The 20854-nt window shown below is 33.2% G+C and overlaps 1 protein-coding gene across 2 annotated transcripts in view; it reads left to right on the top strand.

Annotated features, from left to right (window-relative positions):
* The window catches only part of LOC145252464 (protein bicaudal C homolog 1-B-like), a 481249-nt gene that overhangs the window by 252094 nt on the left and 208301 nt on the right, over window positions 1-20854 (top strand). For both annotated transcript variants that reach the window (XM_080111880.1, XM_080111881.1), the window contains exon 2: window positions 20771-20836. In XM_080111880.1, coding sequence (XP_079968006.1) covers window positions 20771-20836 — 66 coding nt within the window. The remainder of the gene's footprint in view (window positions 1-20770; window positions 20837-20854) is intronic.

The raw sequence follows: 20854 nt of genomic DNA, 5'->3' as shown, positions 1-20854 counted from the left end.
CGATCTTTGCAAAAAAAAAAAAAAAAAAAAAAAAAAACAGCAAAAAACAAAACAAAAACAAAACACAGGAGCATAGCGTTATTCTATTTACAAGAATTGCCTCTTCTACAAAATTAAAAAAAAAAAAAAAAGATTTTTCCTTAAATTGTAATAGATTTTTAAGAATCAGGTTAAAACATCATTCGATTCCAGATAAGTCCGTAGTTTTGCTGATGTGTGAATAGATATCTTTGTTTTATATATAGACTAGCCTGGGTTCCCGGCATTGCCCGGGTGTGTGGAGGTGTGTGCAAGCGTGCTGGTTGAGCAAAAAAAAAAAAAAAAAAATTGCGAGTACAAAAAAAAAAAAAATGCGTAGTAGGCAGACTCGAACCCATAACGCACAGAATGAAAAGGAGGTGAAAAAAAAAACAAGCAAACGGTCTTATCGATGAGTCTACCGCGAGTATGACGTCACAGGCGGTCGAAATAACATTTTTAATGTAATGTTGTTGATGCAAGGTGTCGTTTGAGACCTCGAGCTTTAAAACGGTACCAATTTTGTCACGATCCGAGGTGTCTGTCGAAAGTTTTTTTTTGGGGGGGGGGGAAACACACACACACACACACACATACACACACACGCACGCACATTTTGCCTTTTATATCTAGTGTCTTGAATTATTGCTTTAAAATAATTGCTTTAAATTATTGCTTTAAAATAATTGCTTTAAATTATTCAAAGACGAACTAGACCACGTTTGCCAACCGCCTCTCCATCAGCCTGTCAACAACTCGCTGCTGAACCACTAAGCTTAATAAATAAATACCCAACTCCGATCACAAGATTCTTTTTCTTTCCCTATATTTTATTAAGAGCACCCCCTCCCCCCATCTGTTGACTGATTGCATTTGCTAAGAAACTAAGATTGGGGAAGGGAGTAGAGGGAGGTCATTGTGATTCTCCCTCTTTTTTTATGTAATGTTTTTTTATGTAATATTTTGGCTTCTTGACTTAAGGTTCACAGAAATAATTATATTTAATTATAAAAATGACAGCCTTTGCATTTAAAAAAAGAAATTTTTTTAGGAAACCAAAGTATCATTAATCTGTACTAACTAATTATATATATATATATATATATATAGAGAGAGAGAGAGAGAGAGAGAAAATTACAAAGATAAATATAAATATCTTAAAATTGGAACTTACCAAGATAATAAAAGCTAAGTATAATCGATACAGCAATTAAAGAATTAGGAAAAATTGATGATGAAAACTTGAATCAATTGCAATAAAAATTTAAACTTGATGGATCAATAAATATTGTCATTTATTCGTTTTTTTCTCATTTCTTTTTCTGTTTTCTCTCTCATATATATATATATATATATATATATATATATATATATATATATTTACCAGTGGTAAAAAAAACCGGACTAAAGTGCTCAATGTGTAGTCAGAGCAGTATATAGGAAATTTATTACTCATTCTGGACTCACAGTAATAAATTTCCTATATATATATATATATATATATATATATATATATATGTTTATAATAGGTTTAACTGCACGCCCGTGGAACTCTTCTGATTGTCTACTTTCCAGCTGACTATAATCTGATCTGATTGTCTTCAAGTCCAACGTAAACAAGTTCTTGATGAACCGTCCCCCTAAGTAATCCAATTTACAAAATTCCCACTACTTATGTTTACTACGCTATAATCACATTGGCTAACGTATACCCATTAACCCTTATCTTCGAGTGGCCTCCAGGCCTGGATAAGTAGTGATTCCTGTGTAAAAAAAAGAAAAAAAAAAAAAAAGTAGTTTTCTTAAAGCATTGTTGGTCCTCCGACAAAAGTGGGATTGGACCTAATAATTCACTTCCGTTCGTCTGTTCGCACTTTTCTCAATAACCATGCTTTGAATGTTTTAAAAGTTTTACACAAACATTAGCCATGGTGAAAACAATTTTTTTGCCAGAACGAATTTTCCGGGATAACTCTGATTGCTCCCTAGGGAGCATTATAGAGTTATATTATGGAGTTATGTTATATTATAGTTATGTTATATTATAGAGTTATGTTATATTATAGAGTTATGTTATATAGTTATATTATATCATAGAGTTATATTATATTATAGAGTTATATCATAGAGTTATATTATCTTATAGAGTTATATTATATTATAGAGGTAAAATTGCCCCCAAAATCGTTTGTTCGCTCTTTTCTCAATAAGTTTTCCTTCTTTTGTCGATTCATCACAATCATAACATAACTGCGTCTTGCAGCCTTCAGCATATCATGGCAAAGAAAAACAAGAACAAAAATGCTCCGAATATTGAATCTAGTAATTGTGTTCCAGAGTAATTAGATGAACTAATTTATGTTCTAAAAAACGTCTTCCTTACTTGTGTCATTCACTCTTAATAGTCATAATAGGTCAATTTTTTTAACTTTGACCCCTATTATGACCCCTTAACATTTATTGTTTTGGGCTCAAAACAAGTTAAGTTAGATCCATGTCCAAGGAAACCTATATCTAAAATTTCAAGTGTGTAGACCCAAAATTGTCGAAGGAGTTTGGTAGAGTTCTCAAAGGTTAAATCGTTGAACTCCGACCCCTTAACAGGCAAATTTCTGGCCGAAAACCGATCACATAGATTTTCCCAAATCTCAGTACCCTGTATATCAAATTTCGAGTCTGTAGACTAAAAATTGACAGAGTTATTGCGTAGGAAAATGTACACAGAGAAACAGACACACAGACACGTTCAATTTTATATATATATACTAGCATTTCAGCTCGCCGTTGCCTGGATGTTTGGAGGTGTATGTGGAGCAAAAAAAAAATAGTAGTAGGAAGGCAGGCTCGAACCCGTACCACGAAGGAGGAAAAGAATGGGGGAAAAAAAGTGACATCTTTGCCGTTACGACCGCTGCCCAACCGGAAGTGACGTAGGTTTTAATTAAGGCTAGACAATCGAAAAAAGGGGTGACTGTTGAAAATATCGGCAAAAAAAGCGACCACTTCCTGTAGAAAAGCGCCCAGTTGAGGGTGAAGAAATTAATGTTTTTAGCCAATTTTTCGGTATTTGTCGTCTGAAGAGTCGAGCTTCAAAACGATACTGATCTTGTGAAAATCCGTCGCCTCTGTCGAAAGTTTTAGGCAGACAAGCAAACATACATACATACATACATACATACATACATTTATTTATTGGTAGCTCAAATTTTTGACACCAACCAATTAAAAAGCTTTTCCTATCTCTGAATACCCGTTATGTAAAATTTCAAATGTTTAGACAGAAATTGTCTGACTAATTTGGTAGAGACCGCAGAGGTCAAATTTGTTTTAACTTTGACCTCTATTATGACCTCTTAAAATTTATTGTTTGGGGCTCAAATCAAGTTATTAAGTTAGATCCATGTCCAAGGAACCTATATCTAAAATTTCAAGTGTTTAGACCCCAATTGTCGGAGGAGTTTGGTAGAGTTGTCAAAGATCAAATCGTTGAACTTTGACTCCTCAATCGCCAAATTCCTGGCCAAAAACCGATCACATTGATTTTCTCAAATCTCAGTACCCTGTATATCAAATTTCGAGTCTGTAGACTAAAAATTGGCAGAGTTATTGCGTAGGGAAATGTACGCAGGCACACACACACGCGCACACACACACGCACACACACACACACACACACACACACACACACACCCCACACACACAGACACTTTCACTTTTATAGATATGGAAATGTTTTTTCAATTTAACCTTTTAGTTTATATCAATCCTTTAAATTATGAAGCTCAATGTAATTACAGAGCATATAACAAATAAATGAAAAAAGTGTATATATTCTAAATCTCAAGATGTTGACCATCTTACTATTTATTCCTTTGAGTACATTGACATGCACACTTCTTTACAGCACCTGTTTTGTGGCGCAAAAATCATTTAATTATTATATCCATCAATGACTAACGTACTTAAAGGATTTGGAATATATACACTTTTGTCATTTATTTGTTATATATATATATATATAGAGAGAGAGAGACAGAATATTAATCTGTCAAGAGTAGAGCAATTTCACATAGGAAATCTTAAGTGGGAGAGCTCAATGCGTAGCAGTGCATAAATAAAAGTTAAAAGAAAAACAACAAAAACTTAGCTCGATCACTTTATAAATTTATTTCAACCAGAGAAACGAGAAGAGCTAGTAGAGGTTTAACATATAACTGCTATAACAGAACAAAACATGAGAAAACAGAAGAGAAAAAGGAGCGATAAGGGAGGTGAAACAGAAAATCATATGTTCCCCCCCCCCAAACCTCTGGCCTTGATGGAGGGGGGACTAAAACTTGCTGCTATGGTTTCAATCTTTCACGAAAAACACCCGTCTAGCTGAATCCACTGTGAAAAATTTTCCCCACTCTTTATCTGTGCCTAAATCAAAACGTAGATTCCATGAACAAAGCTTCTTTCTTAGAACTACACGCCTGTGGAACTCTGTTCTGTCTGCCTGCTTCCCACCTGATTACAACCTGGATGTCTTCAAGTCCAACGTAAACAAATTCCTAATGAACCGCCCCCTTAAGTAAACACTTCATTAAATCTCCACACTAACGTACTGTACTTGCAATAACCCTTATCCCTGAGTGGCTTCCGGGCCTTGATAAGTGGTGTACACCGTGTAAAAAAAAAAAAAAATGATCTTAAATAACAGCAAGAGGAGACTTGATTCCAAATATTCCTCATATGTTATACCTCCTATCTTTTGAAAATAGGGTACGATTATGAATATCTCAAGTATCAAATAATCCTTATACACTGTGAAATTTACTTTATGTATGAAAGCCAAAGAGAATAGCTCAATATGTAAGATAGAGCAAAGTAAGACGTGTAGGATTTATATTTAAATTTTGTGAAGTAAAAATATAGAATTTCTAAACAAAAAATTCATTATTTGAAATAAGGAATACAAGACATTTATAGTTCTTTCCTTAAAGAATTTAAATATAAATCATACAATTCTCTCCCTCATGTATATAATTTTATGCAGTAGTGAGGTGTTACTGGGGAAGGGTTGGAGATTGTCTGACAGACTGTGTCTTACAAAGCTGTGACTGTGCTTATTCTAGATATTATCAGAAGAAAAAAAAATTATGCCAAAAAAATGTTGGTCAGTGAGAGTGAGGGGCTGGAGAAGTGAATGAAGGAAGAAGCAAGTCAAAGCATTAAGAAGATAGGAAGATATTTATTTGAACGAACCTGCTGCTTGAGCAGGTGCGTACTCCTTCTTCTCCCCCTACACCACGACTCCTTATTTATTCATATTTATATTATTTATTTTATTTATATAATAAAGATGTCAGACGGCATATCGTCTGCTTGTGGCAATTCACATCCCAAATGTAATTTTTTTTTTTTTTTTACATATGTTATTTATTTATTTTTTTCTTAACATTTATTCACGCCAAATCAATTATATTACCACTGAAGCAAAAAAGACTACTATGATGGGAGCCAGATTTATAGGGACAACCTCAGTGAGGGGTTATGCAATGCTTGTTTACATTATGTTTAAATTTCTGTACATTAGTACGGTTCGATAAACAGGGAGGGAAGTCAGAACATACATACACGCAACTCATTAACTTTTTCACGTTATCGTCTGCTCATCAAAAACAAATGTATAAGCTTGTTCATTTGAAATACTCCCAACTTTTCTCACTGAACTTTCTTTTTACAATGAAAACAAATGAACACTGATTCTTAATAACTTTTAATGAAATAAAATTTGTATAATTGGCTGGAGAATTTTGTTTCCGATTTTCAGACTCGTGGATAATTCATGGTCCTTGAAGTATCAACTCGGACTTCTATAATATCTCAGCTAATGAGTCTCTCTAGTTCTACAAGAACTATAGAAAATGTAAACAGTCTATGTTTTCCTATCTTTGTAAATTTGATTTTTAAATATATATATAAAAAAATCTCTTTTGTGAATTTTTTTTTTTTTCTCTAAAATCGTTCTCCCCCAAAATCTCCCTCCAAAATTGTAACCCTAAAAAAAAATCTCTAATTATATTTAATAAAACTATATATAAAAAAAAAAAAATAAAGGAAAGAAAATTGTTAAAGATTTGACTCTAACCTGATGAGAGGGAGCCGATCTCCACACAAGTTATCAGCAGTCTCATTCTGTATCAACAAATTACCACTATTACAAAACATAACTTATAGCAGGTTTTTTTTTTGTTGTTTTTTACATAAGGGGGGGGGGTCACCACTTATCAAGGCCAAGAGGCCACTCGAGGATAAGGGTTTAAATAGTGTACAGTAGACAATTGGATAATATAGTAATCGTTAGTAATGGAAATTTGGTAAATTTGTTAACTTAAGTGGAACAGCTCATCAAGAACTTGTTTACGTTAGACTTGAAGATTGAAGACAACCATATTGTAGTCAGCTGGAAAGCAGAAAAACGGAAGACAATTCCACAGGCGTGCACTTCTAAGAAAGAAGCTTTGTTCATGGAATTTACATTTAGGTTTAGGCACAGATAAAGAGTGGGGGGATTATTGATAGTGTTTTCTGCTAGACCAGTGTTTCTTGTGAAAGTTTGGTGAGAGCGGAGGCGGGGAACCATAGATTGGAGCTCAATCGAGCACTTGCCATGAAAATAACGATAAAGCAGAGACAAACTCGCAACATCTCTTTCTGTCAAATAAGCACTATTTAAACCAACTCATGGGAGAACATACATGCACTCTCAACTGTTCTTATTTGCACATCAGCAGGAGCTGAAATATTTCAATTATAATATTTTTGAACTCGCACCAATGTCATATAAACTTTAAAATCCTCTCACCTTTCTGAAATGAAACGTTTATAATTTACTAGCATGGTGACCCAATGTTGCCCCGAATTAAATGATGATCAATGAATGTTTCACATTCTCATATTTTTATTGTCATCGAAATTGGTAAAATTTCCATTTTTCAATCAAATCAAATGATTGCCTGCCTGCTCTGGTTGGGGACTCACTGCTGCTCATGTACCTTTCGCTATTATTTGTTTCACAATACATTGTAATCTACATTGCACTGTAGAGAACCTACTGTCGATTTTATAAAATGATTTTTATACATAATGGCTTGAATTAAAATAAATATACAGTCAAGTATCATGCTTCAATTGTACATTAAACAGAAACATTCATTTTTAAACGCGCCTTTGTCATATCAAAGAACCCACTGTTGATTTTATGTCAAGCCTTTCGGCTTGTGTGGTAATAAAACTTCTCAAATGCATTTGTGATGTTAGGTTGCGTAAGATCTAAACTTCAGTTCAAATCTCCTGTTTCTTCTTTCATCAGATTATTTTGATTATCAATATTTATTGAAGACATTTTTATACAAAACCTATCTAAGAACATTGCCAGGCACATGAAGTTTTTTTTGTGTGAAATTTCATAAAAATCGGCCGAGCCATTTTCGAATCCATAGGGAACAAACTCACGGACACATTTTATATAATTGAATGAATTACCTTGTTGCGTTAAATCGTCTACAGATGACGGCATCCCTTTGTGACATCATTCAGCGTGCACGGAGACAAACAAGATAACAAGATCTGCAGAGTTTTAGCATATAATATAATTAGAATCCGTTATGAGTGTAGATACTATCATTTGATGTAGTGAATGACTGACGTGTGTGCATGAACACACATGCAAGATGTTTGTTCACATTACATTTAAGCTATTCAGAATGCACAATGTCATGAGCAAAATATGCCATGACAATTTTTTTTTTATGTTTTGGAAATTTTTTGATGAGGATTGATTATTTGGATTTATTGGATTACTGCTTTCATCTTGAGTGTTATTTTCACGTTCCAGCCGATATGACCTCTGACCTTCTTCAAGTGTGTCGCGTCAAACTCCGGAATCTGGATGATTTTGAACAGAACCCTTTATTTAATCCATGAGAGTGAGAGTAGCAAGCTTTTGTTTCATCATCCATGACAGGGTGGAAGTCCTAAGTAATTTGCAATTGTATTTTTGAGTGTCGCCTGCACTGAGGATTGAACCTTCAACCTCCAGAAGAGTGTAACTGAATTTTACCAAGTACTTTGTCCATTATACTTTACAAAACCTTGTAAAAATATCACTGAAGATGAGAACAGTATTCCAAAGAATACAAATAATTCAAATTTTTCCTTTATTCAGTGACTCTCCTATCTTTTATTCTGACCACCCCCTATCAGTAATCTAAGTTGACTGTTTGACCGCTCTTGAGATTTTCCGTTTTAAATTGGGACAGTGGTCAGTTATGCAAGAGGCCAATCCAACTGAAATATTGAAGAATTGTTTCTTTTTTTTTTCTGTCACTCAACAAGTGTGATGGTAACCATTTTGCGTTTGTCATTGATGGCTTGGGTCACGTGATTGCCCTTGAATTGGCTAATATAATAGATTTATTATTTGACCACTCTTTGGATCGCCGGCACAATTCAAATTGAAAAAAAAAAAAAAAAAAAAAAAACTTTAAGTGAAAGTAGTTTCTAACAATTATTTATTTATTTGACATAATTGTGTGTATGTGTGTGCGTGCATATATATATATATATATATATATATATATATATATATATATATATATATAATGTGTGTATACTCCTATAAATTCGTTTTTCTTTTGTGTGTATTGATATTCATATTAAAAACCCTCTTTTCTATTTATTTAAAAATAAAATACAATTTGATATACAGGGTATTGAGATTTGGAAAAATCTGTAATTCCTTTACAGACAAAAATTTGGCTATTAAGGGGTCAAAGTTCAACAATTTGACCTTTGAGAACTCTACCAAACTCCTTCGACAATTTGGGGTCTAAACACTTGAAATTTTAGATATAGGTTCCTTGGACATGGATTTTACTTAATAACTTGATTTGAGCCCAAAACAATGTTAAGAAGTCATAATAGGGGTCAAAATTAAAACAAATTAGACCTCTGCAGTCTCTACCAAATTAATCAGACAATTTCTGGTCGAAACATTTGAAATTTTACATAATGGGTATTTAGAGATAGGGTAAGCTTTTTAATCGGTTTGGGTCAAAAAATTTTAGTTACCAATATATAAATGTATGTTTGTATGTTTGCATGTGTGCCTAAAAATTTCGACAGAGGCGACGGATTTTTACAAGATCAGTATCGTTTTAAAGCTCGACCCTTCAGACGACAAATATCAAAAAATTGGCTAAAAACATTAATTTCTTTACCTTCAACTTCGCAATTCTCTACAGGGGCGGGGGGAGTGGCTTTTTTTGCCGATATTTTTGAAAGTCATCCTCTCCTTTCTATTATCTAGCCTTAATTAAAACCTACGTCACTTCTGGTTTGGCGGTGGTCATAACGACAAAGATGTCACATTTTTTTTCCCCCATTCTTTTCGTCCTTCGCGGTAAGGGTTCGAGGCTGCCTTTCTACTACCACTTTTTTTTTTTTTTTTTTTTTGCTCAACACACACATCCAAATACCCGGGCAATGCTGGGCTTAAATGCTAGTATATATATATATATATATATATATATATATATATATATATATATATATATATATATATATATATATAGAGAGAGAGAGAGAGAAAAATCCAGGTTGTCCTCGACGGTTGTACATCGAAACAATATGATATAAATGCGGGAGTTCCCCAGGGGTCTATCCTTGGACCTCTACTGTTCTTGATATTCATAAATGACCTCCCCGACAAAATTGTCTCTGAGATGGGTATATATGCTGATGACACAACACTCTATAACAGGCACGACAGGAAAACAAATGAACACATATCTAAAGAAATGGCAGAAATACTAGAGGATGACCTCTAATCTGTAGTGGAATGGGGATAAAAATGGATGGTCACGTTCAATGCCGCCAAGACTAAACTAGTTTCATTCAATAATTACAAGAAACCTTCTCTACCACCTATAGCAATGGCCAACGACTCTTTATCTGAGAGTACATCTTTCAAACTCCTTGGCCTGATGTTCACAGGAATCATGAGTTGGAACAATTACATTGAAGCCATCGCCAGGGCCGCTGCAAGAAAGGTGAGCTCTCTCTACCGTGCTAGAAAACTACTAACTCCCGAAAGTATCCTGTACCTCTATAAGGCAACAATTCGCCCATGTATGGAGTATTGCTGTCATATTTGGGCTGGTGCATCTGCTACTAGTCTCTCGCTCCTTGACAAGGTTCAAAAGAGTTGCAAATCTGATAGGCCCTGAATTGGCATCCCTCTGCCTGTTCTACAAGTATTTTAATGGTGAATGCTCTGACGAACTGCAAGCACTTGTGCCCCCACGACGTGAACATCCTCGACAAACCCGACAGGCTGCTAAATCCCACCCCCACACTGTAGAGATCCCTAGATGTAAAAGATCTTTCTACTTCAGTAGTTTCTTCCCCAGAACCGCTAGACTTTGGAATTCCATTCCAGGTCCCTGCTTCCCCAACTGTACTGACATGCAGAAGTTCGTGCAACGTGAACCGACATCTTGCTGCCCGAATCCCTACATAGTACCCCAGTAGTTGTTGCCCCTTATAGAAGCCCCCTACACCAAAGTGGCAATGTGCCTTGTTTAGGGATAAAATGTAATCATAAAAAAAATAAAAATAAAGTGAACATGTGACGTGTGTGTCTGTGTGTGTACATTTCCTATGCAATACCTCTGTCAACTTTCAGTCTACAGACTCGAAATATGCAGGGTAGTGAGATTTGGGAAAATCTTTGTAATCCGTTTTTGGCCAGAAATTTGGTTGTTAAGGGGTCAAAGTTCAACGATTTGACCTTTGAGAACTCTACCAAACACCTCCGCCAATTTTGAGTCTAAACACTTGAAATTTTAGATATAGGTTCCTTAGACATGGATCTAATTTGATTTGAGCCCAAAATAATAAATGTAATGGGGTCATAATTGGAGTCAAATTTTAAAAAAATTGACCTTTTTTTTTTTTTTGCTCAACCTCCACCTCCACACACCCGGGCAACGCCGGGCTGAAATGCTAGTATATATATATATATATATATATATATATATATATATATATGACTACTTCATTTAATCACAAATAGTTATATGAAAATATAATTTTATACATAAATTTTCAGTATTTACTTCAACATAGGTAGAGCTAGGTAGTAAGTTATAAAAATATATATGGCAATTAAGCTACACAGAATATTCGGCATTTCATTCTCGTGAGAATTCGCCAGGCTTATGAAATAATTTTAAATAATAAAAGATTATACTTATTTAAAATAAAAAAAAAACACGTATTGCTAAAATAAATTTTAACAATAACTGACTTCACATAAGATATAAACACAAATCATATTTTTTGAGTCTCACTATTACTTGAAATGTAATAAAGTAATTTTAGTTTGAATTTTTGTTTGCACATTTTTATAATTTGCAGAGAAAAACATAATTTAGGCATAAGGGAGATAATTCTTTATATTCAATTAAATGTGAGTTATTTCCCTTGCTGATTGTTAAACGATTCTGTGTGAACCAAAGTACGTTATTTTAATGCCAATAACATGGTACAACAATAACAAATGAAAATTGGTTAGTCAGAATCAGACTTTGATATGTTAGGTTATATGTTATTAAGTCCAACTTTTAAGATCACACAAAATAATTTTGTATGTTATATAAAAGTGAGAATGTGTGTGTGTCTGTGTAAGGACAATTCTCAACCCATATACTGAATGAATATTTTATCTACAGACTTGAAATTTGGTATATAGGGTATTCAGACATGTAGAAAACATTTTGATAAGTTTTCATCCAGAAAAAAAGGGCTGCTAAGGGGTCAAAATTTAAAAATTGGTATTTGGCGGTCATCAGATTTTGTTTTTCAAGTGTTTCACAACTGCGCATGCGTGACTGGTTCACATGACAGCTTTCTTATGTTAAGAATAAGTAAGCTTGAATACACTTTATAAAAGGTTGTGTCAAGCTGGCCTAATCGCTATCATACTTGACTCATTGTCTTTAGGTTTTGGTTTTGATGTCAGCTTGAGTATTTTTTTTTTTTTACCCTCATTTTAGTTTAGAAAAAACATAATACTCGTATGCACATGTCTCAGTTTCTGTCCGATATTTATTTTTAGTTCATTTTTTTTTTTCTTTTTTTTTTAAGGAATTTAACGTTACGCTTAATAGTGGGCAACGTCAGATACATTTGCTAGTATAGTAATAAAATTAAGCAGAAAAATAAATTTCAATTTTAAGGCAAACCTATCTGGGAAAAAAAAGCTTTACCTGCTGAAGATTTCATTTTATTCTGGAGTACATATAATTCCTAATGAAAATTATCTTCAAAGAATTTTAGTTATGTTAACCTTTTTATTTTTTTAATTTTCTCTTACTTCTTCCATACATAATTTGTCCTGCTTTATGTATATTTTAACATTGTTTTTAATCAGAACCTCATTGTAAATTTTTTTGAATTTTTAAAAAATAATAAAAATAAAAATGCTAAGTTATATAAATTTTTATAAATTAAAAAAAAAAAAACACTTTCTTTTTATTGTATTTGCTTATATATTTTTTTTATAAAATACAATAAAGGCTAAAAAAATATATTTTTAACCTTTATTATTTTTATTTTTCTATCTTTTCTTTCATTTATCCCCATCATATTACTACACCCCCAATATTTTTTTCTAATTATAATCTGCAAAAGTTTTCAATTTCTAATCCGAATGTTTTTAAAATCGGTGTTGACGTTTTACCTTTATTTTTGTATAATGCTAGCTGTTTCTCCTCTTTTGATGAGAAGCATTTAGCTTCGAAATGCCGTGCCATAAAGAGGTTTCTATCTTATTGCTCTTTATGTAACCCTTATTGACTTGATAATGCAGTAACTTTACTCCTTATCGTAACTTATTCTCTCTCTCTCTCTCTCTCTCTCTCTCTCTCTCTCTCTATATATATATATATATATATATATATATATATATATATATATATATATATATAAAGAAAGAGTGAGAATTTCCAAATTAAATCCTGCTGAGTGTTAAACTTCTTGATTGATGAATAAAACTGCACTGAATTCAGTGTTTGAATAAAGTTTAAAAAAGAAGATGGAATTTGTCGGCTGTGATAAATTATTTTTTCCAAGCTGCAGATTAATGCGATAAATTCAGGGGTGATTCATTAAATTCCTAAATTGTTTGTGACAGGAAGGAAATCCTTCCATTAAAAATGTCTGAAAAAAAATCTTTAACTGAGAAGAGGTGATGGAGGAAGTTGCCGCTTGCAATTTTTCTTTTTAACAAATTTTATTTTTTGGAGCATCCCTGCATCTTTAAGAAAAAAATTTTATTCGTTAATTTGTTATTTCAATTTGAATCAAATTGAATGAACCTATGATATTTCTAGAGACTCCATTGTGCTAAAGTTTGACCAGTCCTGTCTTGCTTAAGTTTGGCCAGTCCCGTTATGCTTAAGGTTTAAGTTAAGTATGTTTGTTTTGGGTTTTTTAGTTGCTTAAATCAAGTGACTTCATGCCTTGTCTGGAGCGATTTTCATTTTAAAATAATGCTGGAAAAGTGTTTATAAATATGATTTTGGAGGCTAAAAACTAGTCATAAAAATTATAGAGGGACCATTTTATGTTAAACTTAAATAGAGAATTGAACACCCTGCTAAAAATTGAACAGATAAATTTGTTCATTTGTTTATTTATATATATTTTTTTTAGAATGAGAAAATTAGCTGCTTAATTAATTTGGTATCGGGTTCCAAACGATGATGTGGGATACTGATTATATATTTTCTTATAAATCTAATGAAAAAATTTGTCAATTCCTCAAATTAATTTCAGGATCAGTTCTTGAAAATGCTCCTTCATTTGTAGAGTATGGCTCTTGGGTGCCAATTGGCCCTCTTCTTAGATCCAAGTGTTACCCACTCAAATTGCTTTGCCCCACTTCGTTCCTTCGCCCAATAACCCGACTTTGGCTATACACTTTCGTAATTTATGGGGGGGGGCTGTCTAGAAAGTTGTGAAACTGTAAAAAAGAAAAAGGAATTATTTTTTTTTATTGCAAATCTATAATATCTCTTTACTAATAGTTCTATTGATAAAACACCCCCATCCACACACAGATCAACATTAAACAGAAAGTTGTGCTCTATAATAAAGACTCCTGAGTGAAAAACATTTTCTTAATAGAAAAATGATTCAAAAATGGATGGCAAAGGAAATAAATCTATCATAGAAAAAAAAGTTGACGTTTTAAATTTTTGAGATGAGGATTGGTTATTCGTATTATTTGGATTCATTGAACTGCTGTTCTCCTTTTGAGTGTGAGTTTCATAATGTTTTGGTTGATGTAACCGCCGACCTTCTTCAGGTGTATCTTGTTGATCTCAAGAATTTGCTGACAGAACAAGAGCATGCTACCTCCATGAAATAAACTAAAGGCTTCCATTTGAAATTCCATCCAAATTCCCGAGTTTGACAAGATATACCTGAAGGTCGGAGGTTACATTGACCGAACCGTTGTGAAAATGACACTCAAGATGAGAACAGTAGTCCGATGAATCCAAATAATATGAATAAAAAAAGAATTCTCCAATTGCAAATATTAAATATAGTTTAAAAAAGTAAAATAATATATAAAATATATATGGAAGAGTATAAGAAGGCTATTACAATGCAGGGAACCAGTTGTTGTATTGACGTGATGTATGGACAAAATAAGGTTGTATTTGTTTTATTTCATTTTAATCCATTTATTTTTCAAGATAATCACAATACGAATCAAAAATTCTGTTACTTATTACTGTTTGATATAACCGGGATGGTGGAGGTCTTAATATTTCGAGATAAAATCTCTTTTTCAGGTGAAAAAGGATCAAAGAATGTCTTTAAATTGATATATATATATAAAAATAAATAATAAAATAGTACAAAAATAAAATAATAAATGACACTATGTAGGGAGTTGAGAAAAAAGTTGTCTGTTCACATTACATGTAAATTTCTGCATATTAGTGAAGTTATGGAAGCAAGAAAAAGGGAAGGAATACCGAAGTATAGCAGTTTAAGGGAAGAAATTAGAGTAAAAATCTATCCAACATCTCGGGACCTCTACAGTTAAAAGGTTGGATTTTGCCATTCGTTGGGCGTATTCACATTGAAGGAGCACTAGTGCTACGAGTTTGTCCATGTACATTCCATTAAAATACTTTTGAAACAAACACAAGGATGCAACATTGCGGTGATGGAACAGGGAATTGGAGCTTGGTTGATAGTGAGGAACGTATTAGATTAGGGGTGGACACACATTTTCAGCATGAAATTGCTCCAGACAAGGTATAAAGCTACTTTGTGTAAGGGGCTAAAAAATATGACTTCAAAGTTAAAAACTAGTCAATGATAAGTGTTAGTTTGATTAATTTCGACCCAGAAAACAGTAATTCTTTCCCCTTTGTCAGAAACATTGCTAATGGGATGTGGCGACTAAAGGATAAAATAAGAGAAAGTAGTTACGAGATTGCTTTCTATTCTCCTTAAATCTTTATATTAAATATTTCACAGCAGCATTTTTTTTTTTTACATAGGAGTCACGATTTATCAAGGCCTGGAGGCCACTCGAGGATAAGTGTTATTGAGTATACAATAATCAATGGGATAATATCGTAGTAATCGTTAGTAACGGAAATTTGGTAAATTGGATTACTTAATCAGGAATTTATTTATGTTGGACTTGAAAACATCCAAGTTGTAGTCAGGTGGGAAACTAGCAAACGGGAGAGAGTTCCACAGGCGTGCACTTCTAAGAAAGAAGCTTTGTTCATGGGATCTACATTTTGATTTAGGCACAGATAAAGAGTGGAGAAAATTATTGACAGTGGTTGTGTAAAAAAAAGGGTAAATATGCTGAAAATTTCTTAAATTTCAAACTTTAATATATTAATTTGAAAATATTAAGAATTTGAAGAAATAAAAAGTTTACCAAAATGATTGGATCCAACAATAAAATACCCACACTAGTTAATCTGCTGGGGAAAAAAAAAAAAAATTAATTAATCTGCTAGAAAAAAAAAAATTAATTAGTTAATCTGCTGGAGAAACAAAACAAAAAAAAAAATGGCTAATTTTATTGAAGAGTTTGATGTTGATAGTTTCATTTTTGTCAAAGTTACACATTCCATACATTCTAAATTTTTGGATTATTGTCCTTAGTTGCCATTTCAACCACCAGGTGGCAGACTCGTATAAAATTTTGGAAGCCATATGGGAAACTTTTAGTTATATTGAAGATAAGTGCAGACCACATGGGAATGATGGAAATGCAGAGGATTAAACCATTCCACATGAGAAAACTTTCCAGTAGCGACTGACAGCAAACATAGATCAAAATTAATGCATATATCCTTATATGTGAAGTTGTAGTTTCTGTTGGTTTGTTTCTTCAAACTCTTTAAGGTTTTTTAAAAAAATTTTTAGGTCATTTGAAAATGAAGCTACTTCAAACTCTTTAAGGTTTTTTTTTTTTTTTTTTTTTTTAGGTCATTTGAAAATGAAGCTACTCCTATAACGATATAGTGTGTTCTGCAAGTATATTATGCAGGTCACACTTTTAAAAACAAATTTGTTAAAAAACGCGGGTGGGAGAGGGTGCACACATTGTCTCCAAACAAATGCATGCACAATAGCACACGTTGTTCTCAAACAAATGCTTGCGCGTGGGGAAGCACACGTTGTCTCCAAACAAACCTGTGGGGGGAAGTCCACGTAGTGTCCAAATGCATGCTTGCGGAAGAGCCCATGTAGTGTCCAAACAGGAGCGCGAGGGGCACGTTGTCTGCAAAGAAACACATGTGGTTTTGCCGGTGAGTGATCAAGAAACAATATATGAAACAAAGTCTCTTTTTACATATGTGTACAGTCGCTCATCTTCATTCTCCAATTGTTGCTTATCATGTGTGGATGTTGATGTTGATGTTTTACTCTTTTATTCATGCATAGAAAGACAATTTAGACTTGCTAAAATTTCAAAGGTTTTATTGGCGAAAAAAGTTGGTTCACATGCGGGAGAGAGACAACATAAGTGAAAATTAATTCCTTACTTGTTCTTCTACTTGGGGATTTTTTTTTAGATTCTTTCTACATTGTCAGATGCATCTTGCCTGTCTCATTTCCCAATTCCAACTGACTAGAAACTCTGGGTTTTTTTTTAATACATGAATTATTTTGATCATTCTTAATTCTTGATCTGTTCTTATCTTAATTGTTATTTTAACATTGCAACTGATGTAATCTCCAACCTTGTTCAAGTGTATCTTGTTGAATTCTAACACATGACGAGATAAAGTTTTATGTAAAATTCAATTCCAACTAAAACTCTTCGAGAGGTTGAAGGTTCAATTTTGAGCTCAGGCGATACTAGTAATAGAATTGCGAATTACTTCAGATTTCTACTTGATCATGTTTGACAGAATAAAAACATGTTAATCACATGGATTAAAAATAAAGAGTCTTGTTCAAAATTTTGTGTAGATTTTTGAGTTGGATGGAATACACCTGAAGAAGGTTTGAGGTTGAAACATTGTGAAAATAGAACTCAAGATGAGAACAGTTGTCCAAGCAATCCAAATAATCCAAACCTTTGTTTTCTTTTTAACTAGATCATCCTAACTCTAACCTTAATCTTTACAAGATTTTGGGATTATTGATCTGTTGAACTCTTAATGCATAGAAATGCAATTTAGACTTGCTAAAATTTCAAAGGTTTTATTGGAAAGAAAAAGTTTGCTCACAAGGGAGAGAGACTACCTAAGTTAAAATTAATTGCTTCTTGCTCTTTTACGTAGGGATTGAGAGACACAGACATTGAGATGAAATTTGTTTAGATTCTTTCTACATTGTTAGATGCATCTTCCTGACTCGCTTCCCAACCCCCAACTAACTAGAAAGTCTGTTTTCTTTTCTTGAATATGTGACTTAATTTCTGTCACTAAATTTCTATCACTATGACTTAATTTCTATCATTCAACACCTGCATTTCTTGTGCGTTTTTTGTCTAGCTAACCTTTAAACCCTCTGCTTAATTACACTGCAGATGAGTCTATTTCCGTTTGCTGTCAAATCATCTATTACATAGCCCTCACCAAAATTCATACTAGTTAACATAATCTTTACTTACTGGCATAAGATCCTAGTGAATAAAATCCAGAGTACATGGATAAATATATTTCATTTTGATTAAAGTAGCACAATATTAATCAAGAGGTCCGGCTTTTTTTTTTTACATGGAGGTCACCACTTGTCAAGGCCTGGAAGCCACTTGGGGATAAGGGTTATTACGTGTACGGTAATCAATGGGATAGTATCGTAGTAATCATTAGTATTGGAGATTTGATAAAGTGTCTTACTTAAGGGAGCGATTCATTGGGAATTTGTTTATGTTGGACTTGAAGACATCCAAGTTGTAGTCAGGTGGGAAACAGGCAATTGGAAGAGAGCTCCACAGACGCACACCTCTAAGAAAGAATCTTTGCTCATGGAATCTACGTTTTGATTTAGGCACAGATAAAGAGTGGAGAAAATTACTGACAGTGGTTTCAGCTAGACAGGTATTTTTTGTGAAAGATTGGCGAGGGGGGACCAGAGATTGGAGCTCGGATGAACACCTGCCATGGAAATAATGATAAAACAAAGACAGGCCCACAGCGTCTCTTCTGTGGGAGAGAGGTTGCAGGGAAGAGAAAAGAGCATCCCCCACTAAGCCACAAAGTCTATTTTGTACTCTGTCAAGGCAGGATAGGTTGTTTTTAGCAGCTCCAGCCCAGATGTGGCAGCAGTACTTCATCCTTGGACGTACTTGGCTTTTATATAGATAGAGAATTGCATCAGTAGTGAGATATCTTCTGGAGCGGTAAAAGGATCCCACCATTTTCCCAGCGACCTGAGCAACAGACTTGATGTATGTGTTCCATTTCAGATCAGGAGTAAAGGTCAAACTTAAAATAAAAATTTAAGAAAAAAAACGCTTTTTGTTTATGGATTTTTTAGATGAGGATTGATAATATGTATTATTTGGATTGTTCGAACTACGGTTCTCATCTTGATTGCTATTTTAACATTTAAGCTGATATAATCTGCAACCTTAACCTCTTCTATGTTGCTTATTTATGACCCCAGGCAGTGCCGGATAGCCCTGCAAGTTATCAATAAAAGAAGGAAATGTATTAGAATCACGAATCGTTAGCCATCATTATCATATTCTCTTTATTGCTGGTATGTGTTGGCCAGTTTTTGGAAATTAATTTCCTAACTTATCTCTGGTTTCTTTGGAACTCATTTGCTTAACAAAGGCAAAAATTTTTATACTGGATGCACTTCCTGATACCAATCTAGTGAGTAATAAGAACCAGTTTTTTTGTTTTTGTTTTTTATTTCTTTCAAGACATCATCTCCAGATGAAGAAAAAAGCTAGGCAGAATCAAACATCGTTTTTATTTTATATTCGGTTTGAAGCAGGAAATTTTATATGCTAGAAGAATTTGAAAATGATAGAAATAAATATAGCAATGTTACTCAGAATTTAGGACTTGTAACTGGGGTGCACAGGATCCTCATTGATTCATGAGAAATGCCAAGTATGCCTCAAGAGGGTGACAATTATAAATTTACTGTTAGTCATTTACATTAATATCACTAATTCACACAAAAACCACTCAATTAGTGTGGAGTACATTATTGAACTCCCACTTAAAAATTGAATTTCATAAAATTTTAAAAATATTAATAAATAATATTAAAAATAATAATAAAAAACAATATCATGAACTGAGTACAATATAATATCCATTGAATCGATTACAGTCATAAACTATGGAATTGAGAAAGGTATAAACCCTATCCCCCTCACTTTCTCAAAACCTATATGATAATCTAACTTCACTAACAATGAAATAAGTGCATTTTTGGTGTATTCTTGTTTAATGTAAACAAACTTTGTTATATTTTGTAAATGAATTTTTCATTTCTTTTGTTAACCATCATTTGTTAACATCATCATATTGTAGAAATCTGAAAATTCTATCGTTAGCATCCCCAGTATTTTTCTCATCAGAATTCATTTTAAGAAAAGACATTGAATACTTACAGGAGGGACTACGTGAAGGTTGCCAAAGTTCTAAGTGAAAATGGGTTTTCTGAAATGGACTGGATTCAAACTTGGGACACCTTGGTTGTCGGTCTATGTCATTAACCATCACCTCTCATCGTTTTGTCATAGCAACTTTTGATCAACCCATTTTGTCATAGCAATTTTTGTTCGATCCATTTTGTCATAGCAACTTTCAATTGTCCCCTTTTGTCATAGCAACTTTTAATCGCCCCATCAGCATTCTTCCCATAACACATGCAAATCTTTGTCCAGGTTTTTGTTATAACGAATATAAACCGATTAACCGCATTTTTCTTGTTAATTTGTTAAATTAAGATTAGTACATTCCACTTTAAACATTTCCATGAAATGTTGTGAATTATTTTTTTTAAACATTGACGTGTGTAAATCATTTTTTCTTAAGTGTTGTATTTTGTGTAATTTTGCATTAAGAGTTGTCAATAGTTTGATTTTGTTGCGTTATTATCGGATCATCTATCCCCCATTATAGGACTGTATACTTCTACTAGTTTATCTGATTTTTTTTTCTTTCTTTTTGTCTAGTTTCAGAAAATATAAATAATCACCATGCAGACCAACAACTAAATGGATGGAATAATAATTGTCAGCGTAAGTAGAATTGGTTTC

The sequence above is a fragment of the Euprymna scolopes genome, chromosome 29, assembly GCF_053919585.1.
Source record: "Euprymna scolopes isolate OS-2025 chromosome 29, ASM5391958v1, whole genome shotgun sequence".
Classification (NCBI taxonomy): domain Eukaryota; kingdom Metazoa; phylum Mollusca; class Cephalopoda; order Sepiida; family Sepiolidae; genus Euprymna; species Euprymna scolopes.
Note: the sequence above shows the minus strand (reverse complement) of the source record. Positions and strands in the feature narration are given on the sequence as shown.